The following is a 12,880-nucleotide window of genomic DNA, read 5'->3' on the forward strand; positions in this document are numbered from 1 at the left end:
TGTTGACTGTTTAGACTACATAACATCCTATTCTTCCTCTGCGACTAGGCACAGCGCCCTTGGCCTATGGCAAAAGGAGTCAGTAACCTTTTCATTGTTAGTGACCCTCCTGACATAGCAGGGCTGAATTTTACTCTGAATCTCTATTCATCATCCATTTGGATAAAGCAAACTAATCAGAGCCTCTGGCTATGACCATTACACACTCTCACTAGTATATGATAAGGTTAGGCAACAAGGCATAACCTTCCTATTGTCCACTGTCACACTCATTTATTTGGCAGAGAGATGAGTGCTCATGGCCACGTAAGTTCAACATAACCACCTGCAGGTTGTGACAATAAAACTATTTTGCTCTATATGACTGGATTACTAACCCTTATGTGATAAAATGCAATTGTTGTGTGCTGCAGGTGTTCTATGACACTAAGCAGACACAGGACAGTCTGGTGACAAACAAACCAAATGTGGCCTTAGAGGTTCATTGTTTGCATCAGAGTTGACATCCTGAATGTAAATAAAGCAGAAATGCAAAGGATCGATATACATTTTACAGTGTCTGAGAACCTAAAGCTGGATGTCCCTAAACACCTACTACAAGAAAAATGAAGGCTGAAAGGGGAAATAATGAATTTTGGCACACAATACAATATGTGGCACACAAGAAACCATACTGCCTAGAAACCACATTTAGTAAGAAATTCAGGAAGAAATGTAAGGGGCCTGAATTTATGTTTTTTTATCAATTAATTGCAAACACTATGTTGCAAACTGTTGATATCCAATGTGTCTCTAAAAATTAAAGGATTACTCCCATATAATAAGATTATTCGTGGAGTACTTGTGATTTTTGTGAAAAGGGTCTACTGTCACAGGACAGAATAGGGCACCATCTTATATCCCGATACTCGGTTTTCTTTAATACATCCATGCTGTCTTCATAGGCTGCAATCAGGAATATACTTGAAGCATAAAAATGCACTACAGGCATTGTTTACATATTGCATTGATAAAACTTAGTAAGTTAACATAATCAAGACAGCAATTACAGTAAATTTACACTTATACATTTTTTATAGAACAAATTACTATATAAACACAATTTAATGGAGAAAAGGTTGACACAAGACAAGACGTGATCTTAACATTACACTTGGGCAGTACTCAACATGAACCATCACCACAATTTAACAAGTGATCAAGCTGAGGGTCAGATGTGTTTGTCCTTTGTAGGACTAGGCTCTTTTGTTTTGCTTATATTTTTTTCTTTCAATAATCTTTCACATTTATACTATTTCAAATAATCGCTGTTGACTGACTTTTGTAACAATTCATTTCATGTGCTTTACTGTTAACATATTTTTTCATTTTTTCTCCTGTTTTGCATTTGATATTTTTTCTGTGTCTTCATATGGATATCTAACACATTTATTTTTTAACAGCCACCAAATTACCCATTCATTTCTAAACTTCCCATCATGCTATATAGAAATTTTGGTCTTTGTTATTCACAAATGGGGTTAGATGTAGTGAGGGTTTGCATTCCTGTGAAGAAATGCCAAAAACATATTGTATTCTAACAATGGGAATGAAGGACGGCCTCAATATTTTGTTATGTTATTATTATATTAATTGTATGTTTTACAATTATTAACAAAGCATAGTTATAAAGAAAAAACATATAACAGAAAGTATTTAAGGGGACAATGAGGAAGACAAAGTTAGTTGAGCTGCTGAGAGTGAGAGAAGTGTCTGCACTAACATCTCAGACAGCAGAGTGGATTTTCCAGGTTAGCTCTGAATTTATTTTATCACACTGACAATTTCTGACTGTGACAAGATGTTCAGAAAACCTTGAAAAATATCTGATCGAAATGCAAAGATTTTCAAAGGCTATGAAACACCTCTACAGACCCTGGAAAAGGGACACACACAAACTGTACACCCACACAGGCACATGCACACACAAACACACACATCAGCATTCAGGCATAAATGTGTGCACAGACACACGCATACACACACAGGCACCTAAAGGCAAATGCAGATACACAAACATTAGTGCACTGCAGCCTAAAACTGTCTCTCTGTGTTGATTTTTCTGGGCTCCTAAATCTGGTTTGGGGGCAGAGACGGTGCCCACTCGATTTTTTTATGCAATGCAGCAGGTTTTCTGGGGGAAGGAGAGATGTATCCAACTCATTTCATGAGCACAGTACAATCAGGTAAACGAGAAGTAAAAGTGAAAATGAAAAGAGCAATGAGTTTGGTTATGAAACAGTTGGAGGAAAAAAAAATGAGCAAAAAATAAGCAGGATCATTTAAAACTGCAGATGTGTGGTTGTTAGTGCTGAGTGCAAATTAATCACTGAAATGTTTTAACTGATTTAAGTTGCAAGGATGTGGTTATTACATTGTTAAATCTTTCACTGTTGCAGATAAGACCTAAATAGACCATGCTAATAAGTATTTTATTGCTGCAGGTAAATGCTTGAAGACACGTCCATCTGGCACTAATCTGTTAAGAAGTGTAGTTTAAAAAATTCTCAATAGACTTTACTACCGTTTGGTTCCTTCAAATGATTATTTGAAAACGTAAAGGTGTATTTATTTATTTTGTATTTCATTACTATAGCAAGAAAGAGATATAAAGAGAAATAAATAATAAACAATCCTTTTTTTAATTACTGCAGAGGAGCATGGACTCTCACCACATGTACCCACACTGCTACGTGCTACCTGGCATGACATACATTGGTTACATTGAAGACAACAATCAAGATATGGCACTAGTGTCCAAGTAAAATAGCTAGCAGGCATCACTGGCCTCAGTGTCAGCAGATTGCTTGGGTAATAGCAATATGTGTATAAGTAAAGACATGATGTCCAAGCTTGGTTTAAGGCCTTGGCTAATGTTTACACATGCACATACTTTGGAGCTTTAACCAACATTCAATAACAAAAATGAAAACTAGAAAAGTAATTCATCCAAATGGATTTAAAACCCAGACTGAAAACTCCTCTTTTCGAAGAGTACTCTGACATTTTGCTCCTACCGGCCGTCAAGTCCAAGGAACTGTATGTACTGTATCTGGGATACAATTCTGGTAAGGCACAGATCAAGGCGCTGGAATAAAGCGGCCCCAGTAATTGTGAAATGGACAATATTTGGAACCGGAGTGCCAGGACTCAACCTACAGTCTTGGACTTAACACCGACAGAACATCGTGGAGAGACCTAAAGATGACGCTTAACAGACACTTCCAATCCAATCTGATGGAGCTTGAGAGGATCTGTCTGAAAGAACAGGATAAACTGCCCAAAGCCAGGTCTTAGAAGTTTGTAGAAACTTTACACGTGAAATATTAAAGGCTTCTGCAAAGTAACAAATTAATAAATTACATCCATTTTTGGTCTGATCGTATTATGATCTTCACAGAGCACCGTTGATAAAATAATTCAGCTTGACACCAGATTCTACCTAAAGATGCCTCCAAAGCTAAGTTTTAAAATTCTCCAAATGTCTACATCTATTTAACACTTACAAGCTAGTTTAAATGAGTAGGGAGGGAAAAATCATTGGACCTACACAGCTTAACACCATGCCTTTCACAGTACATTTTCCACTAGGCTGCTCGTAAAACATTATATAACGAACACTGAATTTTAAGGAGGTAACTCTCTAAGCCTACAGAGTAACAGTGATTGGACTCTCATAATCAATATTTTTTTTTCCGAAAAAGAAGCAAATACGGTTTTGCAGTCCCATCAAAGACAAGAGCCGATGCAACAGTCTACGTACACTGTACATTATTGGTAAAAATGTGGGTGTCTGTCGGGTTATTTCAACATCTTTTTTCCCCCCCCTTGCAACTATGCAAGGCAAAAACATTACAGCAATGGTCTGTTTGAAGACACAGGAAGAAAAAGTAACAGAGAGCAAGAAAGGGAGAGGAAGAGGGAATAGAAACAGAGGTATAACACTGTAGCTCAGGGGGCTTACAAGTTTGTGTTCAGAGCTCTTAGATCCAAGCCCCTGCTGAAGGAGAGTAAAAGTGAGATATCAAACAACTCAGGAGTGATGGGAGAGAAGAGTAGAGAGGTGGAGGGAAGAGAAAATGAGAGAAAGGGAAAAGTTCTCCTCTCCCTTGTGTTGTGTATGTTGTTTTTTTTTCCCTTTTCCTCGCTGCATTTCAGTCGAGCAAGGGACGACCTTGCTGGGTAGAGCACAGCATTTCTCTCTCTTTTAAGTCCCACTCACTCTCTCAGTTCCCTTTGAGGATCAGCCAGAGGGATCAGCAGAGGAGAGAGAGTGATAGAAAAATGGAGAAAGACAGAGAAAAAAAAGACAGGCGGCAGACGTGGAAAACAGGAGGGAAGGAGAGGGCGGGAGTCGAAGAGATACAACTGAGGAGACAGGAGTTGAAGACTGGGAAAAGTAGGCAAGACAGGACAGTAGTTAGGGACGGAATGGTGGAGCATGAAAGGACAGACAACAGAACAAGGGACAAAATGATGGGGTGATTGATAAAACAATAGAAAGAAAATGAGACCAGAACCACAAGCCCCAATCAAATCAAATCCCATTTTGAGGCTATTTATGGCAGCATGTTTTCAACAATGGCCAAGCAATGCATTTACATTTTAGTTGCAATGAAATCCCACATGAATGCATTTTGGACTTACGTCCTTAATTGCCTCCAGACCTGACTTGGAGTTTGGTGAATAAATTGGTAAGGGAAGTGAACATCTTTGTTGGAGGTAAGCTTTGTTTTTCAGAACCCTTTGTGATCTTTAGTCACAGCATGTCTGTCAACTAAAGGTGTGTGATGTGTGCTGGCCAAAAAAAAAAACATACCCACAACAAAGTGTATCGGTGACATGATCAACACTAGATGCTGTAGCCTTTGAATCTGGGAATTTTAAAACCCTTTGGGCTTAAAAGAAAACACCAAAGACAAGCAGGACCAACCTCAAAAGGAAACTCACCCATATACAGACCCAGACACAAGGCTTAGGCTAAAATATAACAACCCTTTTGACAATTTTTATGCAGACTCTAAACCCTCCAATGTCCATCAGCCTGAGACCTTGATTAGCTTGTTTTTCTGTGCCATACACCTCCATTAATGACCAAAAATTAAAAACACATCAGCCTGAAACAAGGCTGCACTGGGTGACATGTTTTTTTTATTCCATGTGCGTTTGAGACCTTTTTTTTAAAAAAAATTTCAGTTGGTATAAATTGTCACAACTTCAATGCAGAATCTTGTCGTCTCACTTGCAGTTGGACTGGTTTATGGTCAATCGTTGTGCCAATTTGGTGCTGTTTGTTAAAAATAACTCAACCCCAAAGAACTATGGACTATGGGGGAGAGATGCATAAGCTAATTGAAGTCGCAGGGTTACAGACACTACGCATTAATAGACAATTATTGTTGATTTTACTCTCTGTATGGGGATACAATGTTACAGATATTTCAGATATACAGATACTTTCTCAAATCAGAGGGTTGGAAAAAGCCAACAGAAGATTTGTGCTCCTTGCCTCCATTTTGCCTTGTAAGTATACATTGTTTGAATTTTAAGTTCCTATATTTATTGGAAGATACATGGAATTCAACCACAGAAAAGTTAAATGTTTTTTTAAATCTCAAATACTATTTATTTTTTTATTTTTTGTCCTTTCAGCTTATCCCATGAGTTCAGGGTCACCACAGCGGATCACTGTCTGCATGTTCATTTGGCACAGTTTTTTTTTTTTTTTTACGCCAGATGCCCTTCCTGACTCAACCCTCCCCAATTTCTACCGGGCTTGGACCGGCACTGCACAACTGGGGATGGGAATGGGCTGTTGGGGGTTTTGTGTCTGTCCCAGAGACACTTCCACATAATGCTGGGACTAGGGATCAAACCACTGACCCTGTGGTCAGTGGACAACTGCCTTACCAACTGAGCTACAGCCGCCCCTCGAAATCTCAAATACTAGTTAAAACATAAAATTCCAGCCAATTTGATTGCTGAGTGTATCTACCACCTATGGCCTTACAAATTAGAAACAAACTGTAGTAAATATTACAGGTGGCAAAGTTGCAGTTGATGAGGTCATTTTAAGTCAACAACATTTTTGTAGGGAGGAATTTGTGGAGGATGGTGGGTGATAACAACCCATCAGCCAAGAGATACCAGCTAGGAAACCCTATGAGCATTCCCTAACCCCAACCTTGTCCTTTGTGTGACTATACCTAGCCACAAGTGTGTATGAGCCTGCATATACAGCAGGTACCTACTGGACTATAGCAATGGTGCAGATGACAGATTATGGCAACTGTATTGCTTAATCGTTAAGTAGTCGTTAAGAAAATCCAAAAGGAGAAAATGCTCTTAGAACAAAATGTGAGATTTGTGTTGAACTGCAATTTAAAAACTGGACTCCAACTTGGACTTTGTGACTCATGAATATCTTTTTGCAGTGGTCCACCAGTCCAAAATGAATCCAGATTGTGGACCTATGCACATGTGATTCACAGGAAAATGATGGAGGGTAATTTTACCCAATTCCTTAAAGTCTTACTGATACAAATAAAATGAGTTCAAATTAAAATGGTTCAAGATGAAACTCACTGTGGCTTTTATTGTGGCGCAGAGACAAAATGTAGTATTAGCAGAGGTTAGCTATAAGTGACCAAAAATGAGTTGGTGGTTTTCTGCAACCTTTAATGAAATCATATCATAACACAATCTAGCACACAGCACATATTGTATTTGCTTCATCAGAGTGAACTTAACTTTTGAGTGTAGTGAAAGTGTTGGGAGCCCCAACAGTGAGTGTAGGATTTACAAGAAATACTTCTCAATGTAACTTTACTGTGCTTTTCTATTTTTCTGTAGACATCCAGTCAGTGGAATGTGCAGCATGTAAACAGATATAACTGATCTATTCCTAATCAACTAGCTGCTCTGAGAGTGTTTGTTGCAGGATTAAACCACACCGTGTCATTGTCATGGTAACCGTGGGTGTCAACAATCAACTAGAATGGAAATCTTAAATGTTACAACTTTAAAAGGAGAAGGACTCAGAGGTAGATAAAACAAACACAGATAGTAAGATGGCAATAATGGTGGTAAGGAAGGATAGATGTGTGGACAGATGGAGGACGTCTGCACAGACAACAGAAAGACAGAAAAAAATGCAGGATGATTGATTAAAAGATAGAATGACAGAATGATTGCAGACATAAGGAAGCCCAGAACATTTTGACACTGAATAGATGTAGCTGATATGACAGCCTGTACCAACACTGAAATCCAGTGGTGCCAAAACCAAAGCTGAGCCAATTTCTGCAGTCGTCCCCAGCTGCTACATTCAGCATTTCATAAAATTAGAACTGATTTATGCAATTTCCAAAGCTGTGTTGATGTGAATTTCATTTTGGCATTATATGATACTGCGAACAGTTGTGGTAGCTCGGGTTAATGCAGAACCTCTTAAATGTCGTTGTCTATCAAATGCGTGTTAGAAAAAGACAAAGGAATGTGCAGGCACTCCGCAACAAATGACAAATGACTTTTCCTCTTCGCTGGAGCCAATGCAGAGATAATGGGCATCTACACAAGACCAAAGACTAACAAGGGTCAGTAAGGACATGGAGGAAAACTAACAGGGTAACAGATCTGCATAAACACACGTACAGCAAAAAGGCTGGCTTGCACACATCCGCTTTCTGAATCAAGTGGCATCCACAACAAATACAACACAAATGCACTCGTACACAAACTCTCTCTCTCTTTCTCTCACAAACACATGCACACACACAAACACATATATGCAAGGGTTTCTCTTCAAACAACGGTGAAAAAGACATACATTCTCGCCCTGGGTCATGAATTAACACACTCCCACACAGCTGACAAAAAGGTGCACAAAAGCATGTAGTGGAGCACATTCATACACGGCCTTGATATGCATATGTGCAAATTTCTCAAGACAAAGAGGCAACATTAAGCAGGAGAAGGAGGGTGGTAAATGAGAGCTTGGCTCAATGCAGCACTGTTAAGCCTCTGCATTTTGAGATGTTTCTTAGAGGATTTATATGAGGAGGGTTAGTTTTATTGCCTCTCCTCCTTTATTTAACCCCTCGCCACCAATCCTCCAGCAATCACTCTTGTGTATCCCCTTAGTGCTGCAGCTTCCCCTGTTCCTGCTCTCTACTCTACTGCCTTTAACCTCCTTCTGTCTGTTCCCCTCACACAACGGGCAGAGGAGGGAAGCCTCTAACGCCACAGCAGCAGCTTCAGTCTGGTCTGGAGCCCCAATAGAGTGAGTCCTTCCTGTCTTTGCGTAGCGTCAACAGACATATGCAAAAATGATCTACATTCCATTCTGAAGGGCTCTGCAATTTTGGCACCAACAGTGCTCCAAGTGTGTTTCTTTTGCAGAAAGAAGTCCATTGAAACAGTATGTTTCCTGTTTATAACACGTTAACTACAGCAGCCACAGCTTACATTGTTGGAGTTTTCATATTTGAGTACAAACATAAATGAAGCATTATGGAGCTTGGGCTCCACCAAGGTTAGCAAAATTATAAGAAGAAGATATTTTATTCTTATTTAATTGCTCAGGTAAGCTTTTATATGTGCACAGAGAGGATGAGCATTATGTAGGACAAGCAGTTGGTAGGTGACCTTTGTTTTGTGTGGTGTAATTAGGGCATTTTGTTGCAGCTGCTGTATGCAGATATGGCCCTGTCATAGTTAATTTCAACATACTGGAGAGGCGTCTGCCTGTGTGCATGCAACTACTTCAGAAAAATTAACTGGAGAGTGAAAGTGGACATATTGCAGGCTGCGAAAAGGAGCATATAATGTGCAAAATGGGCTAAAAATGACAGGAGACAGAAAAGACAAGGAAATTTTTGATTATAAACAACTGAGAGCTAGACCCAAACAACAATGAGGAGCCACGGAAGAACATGGAAGATGAGGATGAAAAAAGGAACATGGTGAGATAGGAGGGTGAGAGAGATAGAGAAACAGTAAGAGAGGGGAAGATAAAGAGTGGTGGTGGGGGGCGAAGCAGAGGTCTCCTAACCTGGTGCGACGGGGCGTGTGCTTGTAAATAAACATCACCCTGAGATTATTCCGAGCACGAAAGCCTAGACCATGAAGCCCTGAGGTCAGAGAAGGTCCATACCTGACTCTCTGTCTCTCTGTCTCTCTCTCTCTCACACACACACACACACACGCACACACACAATCACAAAGATCTGTTTGTTGAGAGCAATGTGTATTCAAATACAGGTGCTTGCGTGCACACAAACCTATGAAAACAGACACACATACATACATATGAGATACAAATGCACGCAACCATACATGCATCCAAACGCACACTCACCTGCATGCACACACACAAATATAAACTGACAAATGCACACTCTAAACCTAGCAAGAAGAAAAAAATTGATTTGAACAAAGAATGCACAATGTTGAAGTGCATACTCAAACAATGCCCACAGACTCAATGAAAACAGTCCACACAAACCTGAGGACGTACACACACACACACACACACACACACACACTCTCTCTACAGTTAACATCCCAGATGTCTGCAGACATGCAGTCATCCCTAGCTCAGACATGGTGTGTCAGCCATCTCATTTTTTGTTCTTTATTGTTTTTGAGGAAACAACTGATGGGTGCAGACACTTAGATGCAAAATCCTTCACAGTGACATAATGTGTTGCTCAATTCACATCACACTCATCTAACTCATCAGATAAATCTTGGATTTCTGAAATCAGGAGTGTGGACTGGTCCCACGTCACTTATGGCTGACCTTGCCCTACCCTCCCTATGACTCTAAGGGTGTGTTTATATGACTTTTTTTAAGAGTTCATAATCTTCCTCTATTTATCTATAATAAAGCAAATACTTATTTTACTTACAAATATATTTTGTTTACATAAAATTTTTATTCAAAAAATTTGGATCTATGCAGTTGATTCACAATCCAAACTGGGACCCAGACTATTTTCACATCCTCACCTTTGATTAAAATGTTTACTTGGCTCAGCACAGAGATGCTTCAGCACGGAAACCGAATGAACTGCTAACAACAGATGATTTGAATCATCAGTGTACTTACTGCTCAATGCTGGGGGAAAGGTAGAGCTTAGGAAAGACTTGGGTGGCTTCAGCATCCTCAAAGCTAACAGAGAGAAGGGCCACATCTTCTCCAGGGTCCAGTGCTGTGTCCTGAGAAAAAGAAAAGAGAGTCAAGGGATATATTTCAGTAAAAACACAGTACATAAGAAAAATGCTATAGAGATCTGAGCGGGGAGTTTATCTATTTTTGGTATTAGCCAAACGTCAGTTTCATACCAACTTCAGTTGGTATACACATAAGTCCACACATTAAAATGTGTCTAGGTCTTTTTAAAGAAGACGACCAGCACTGGCTGATTGTTAAAAAAAAAATGCTTCAATATGCACCGAAATTGGCACAGAGTTACATTCATATGCAAAAGTTAGTATCCCTTCTTTTAATTCTATGTTTTTGTGTAAAACCATAATGAAAATCCTCTTATTGTAGCGGATCTTAGTATTAGGCAAATAAAATATCACAGAAACAACAAATACATTTTTAATGCACCTTTATTTATTTAACACAATATACAAAAATACAAAAAAACCCAAGAGCAGCATCTCATACCCTACAGGCCCCAGTTAGCATGTTAAATGTTTAAGTCCGTGAATTAGAAGAAGACTGAACTAGTACAGAAAACCTCTTCTAATTAAAATGAACATGAAAGCACGAATGAGGTTTACAAAACACCATCTGAACAAACAAGACTTCTGGAACAATGTCCTATGGACAGAGAAGCCTAAAGTGGAGTGCCTTAATGCCCAGCACCATGTTTGGCAAACACAATACAGCATCAGTGGAGGGGTGGTAATTTGGGCTTGTTTTGCAGCCACAGGACCTGGGCACCTTGCAGCCATTGAGTCAACCATAAAGTCCTCTCTATACCAGAGGTTTCTAGAAGCAAATGTGAGGCCATCTGTCTAACAGCTAAAGCTTTGTGGAAATTGGGTCATGTAACAGGACAATGATCCAAAGCACACCAGTTAATCTACATCAGAATGGATGAAAAATAAAAGAAGCAAGGTTTTGGAATGGCCCTAGTCAAAGTGGGTAGTCACTTTTGCAAATGAATTTAGATACAGAAATGAAACAAGACATTAATAGGACCATCAACAGGGCTATCACTGGTGAGCTACTTTAAATGAATACATTCCTATCTGCTAAGCTGAGCTTTGTATTCACTGTTAATAAGCAATTGTTTGTATGCTAACTGAAAATTTTAAACATTACACCTGCCACCTGCATTTGTTTTATTGTGAATGTTAGCGTTTCGCTTATAGTTCTATTGTGCCTAAATGAGTACTCAGTCGCAAAGATGGATGAAAACATAATTCCTAGAATAACTCGCGTTGAAATACAGTATAATCTTTGTCATTTAAAACTGGAAAGAGCTAAACTTTAAAAAACTGATTTGTCGAGATGTGAGAGAAGGTTCACATGCAATCAGGGATTCAAATTGGACGGAAACTTAATCGTGGGGATCATACACTTCTAGGTGCATACAACAAGTGTGCAAGTCCCAAAATATAGAAGGAAATGAAAAGGAGAAGAGGAAAAACACCAGAAGAAACATCTGTTTTGTTTCATGCCACATTAGCTTCAACAGCTGCACCATGAGGCTGAGCTGATGACTGGGAGCACCAATCAAATCATGTGTGAGATGGCTGCAGAGGCCACCCGGAGCTGCTTGCTATGAACTTCATCTGTCTCTCCAAGGTTCTAATTTCTCATTCTGTGATGTTTTTCCTAGAGCATGGCTACTTCTGCGACACTCTCATTAGAGCAATTCTGCATCAAGCCCTATTCTGGGCTCTGTCTTCCAACAGAAGATCAGCAGCGTTAATCAAATGTCTTACAGATGGTTTGAACTCATCCATTTGTTATAATCGTTGCTCGCTGTAGTGAGAGCAAATCTAACCACCATACATGATGGACAGAGACTCAGTGCAACCAGTTTGCAGCGAGGGAGCCTTAAATGTGATCAGGCCTATTAACTAATTACACATGCTTTGGTCTGCTGATCACAAAATTAAAATGACCATTGGTTTGAGAAAAATACAGCTGAACGGGCAGAAAAAGAAATCCCTTCACTGAATATTTAGTCTGTAACTGGAGCAGAAATAATTCTCTCTGTGTAATTTAAAGTTACTGACCATTGTGTTTAACAGATAATTCATAAGGTCAAAACTCTTGTTCAGTCAGGGGCAATACAAGCGACTCGCAGTTCTGTCATGTAGCATGGAATTCAAATATAAGTCATTAAAGAGCCTTTCTTGAATCTACAGTAGATTTACTTAGCAGCACATGCAGATATTAATTGTCACAGCAATGGCTGTAGTTCGGATGATTGTCACGCAGTATATCTTGTCATTGCAGAGACATTAGGGGGTAAAGACATGGGAAGTAGAGGGAAGGCAGTGAAAGGCGGCAGGGGGTATGGCATCCAAATGTGTTGCCTGATGCAATCAGCTCACATCAATATAGTGTGCATCAGTAAACAAGTACTACTCTCTGTCTCACAGCAGCGCTTGCGGCTTCTGCTGCTGACGATATGGGACAGACATGAACAGGCATGGAGATGTGGGGCCACGGTGGGGTTTGGGAAAAGATTGTTTTGCTCCAGTTTGTAGCTGTCAAGTCCTGTTCTCATCTTTAAAGGTGATTTAATGGATGCTTCCTTTGGACTTAGACAGGGTAAACAGATGAGAATAAGGTGAGAGGGCCAGAAGA

At 39.6% G+C, this 12,880-nt stretch overlaps 1 protein-coding gene across 1 annotated transcript in view; it reads right to left on the reverse strand.

Moving 5' to 3' along the window:
* Positions 1 to 12,880, reverse strand: part of babam2 (BRISC and BRCA1 A complex member 2) — a 72,443-nt gene that overhangs the window by 12,309 nt on the left and 47,254 nt on the right. The window contains exon 7 of the mRNA XM_067478627.1: positions 10,151 to 10,260. Within this exon, the coding sequence (XP_067334728.1) occupies positions 10,151 to 10,260 (110 nt within the window). The remainder of the gene's footprint in view (positions 1 to 10,150; positions 10,261 to 12,880) is intronic.

The sequence above is a fragment of the Channa argus genome, chromosome 16 (assembly GCF_033026475.1).
Source record: "Channa argus isolate prfri chromosome 16, Channa argus male v1.0, whole genome shotgun sequence".
In the NCBI taxonomy this organism is placed as follows: domain Eukaryota; kingdom Metazoa; phylum Chordata; class Actinopteri; order Anabantiformes; family Channidae; genus Channa; species Channa argus.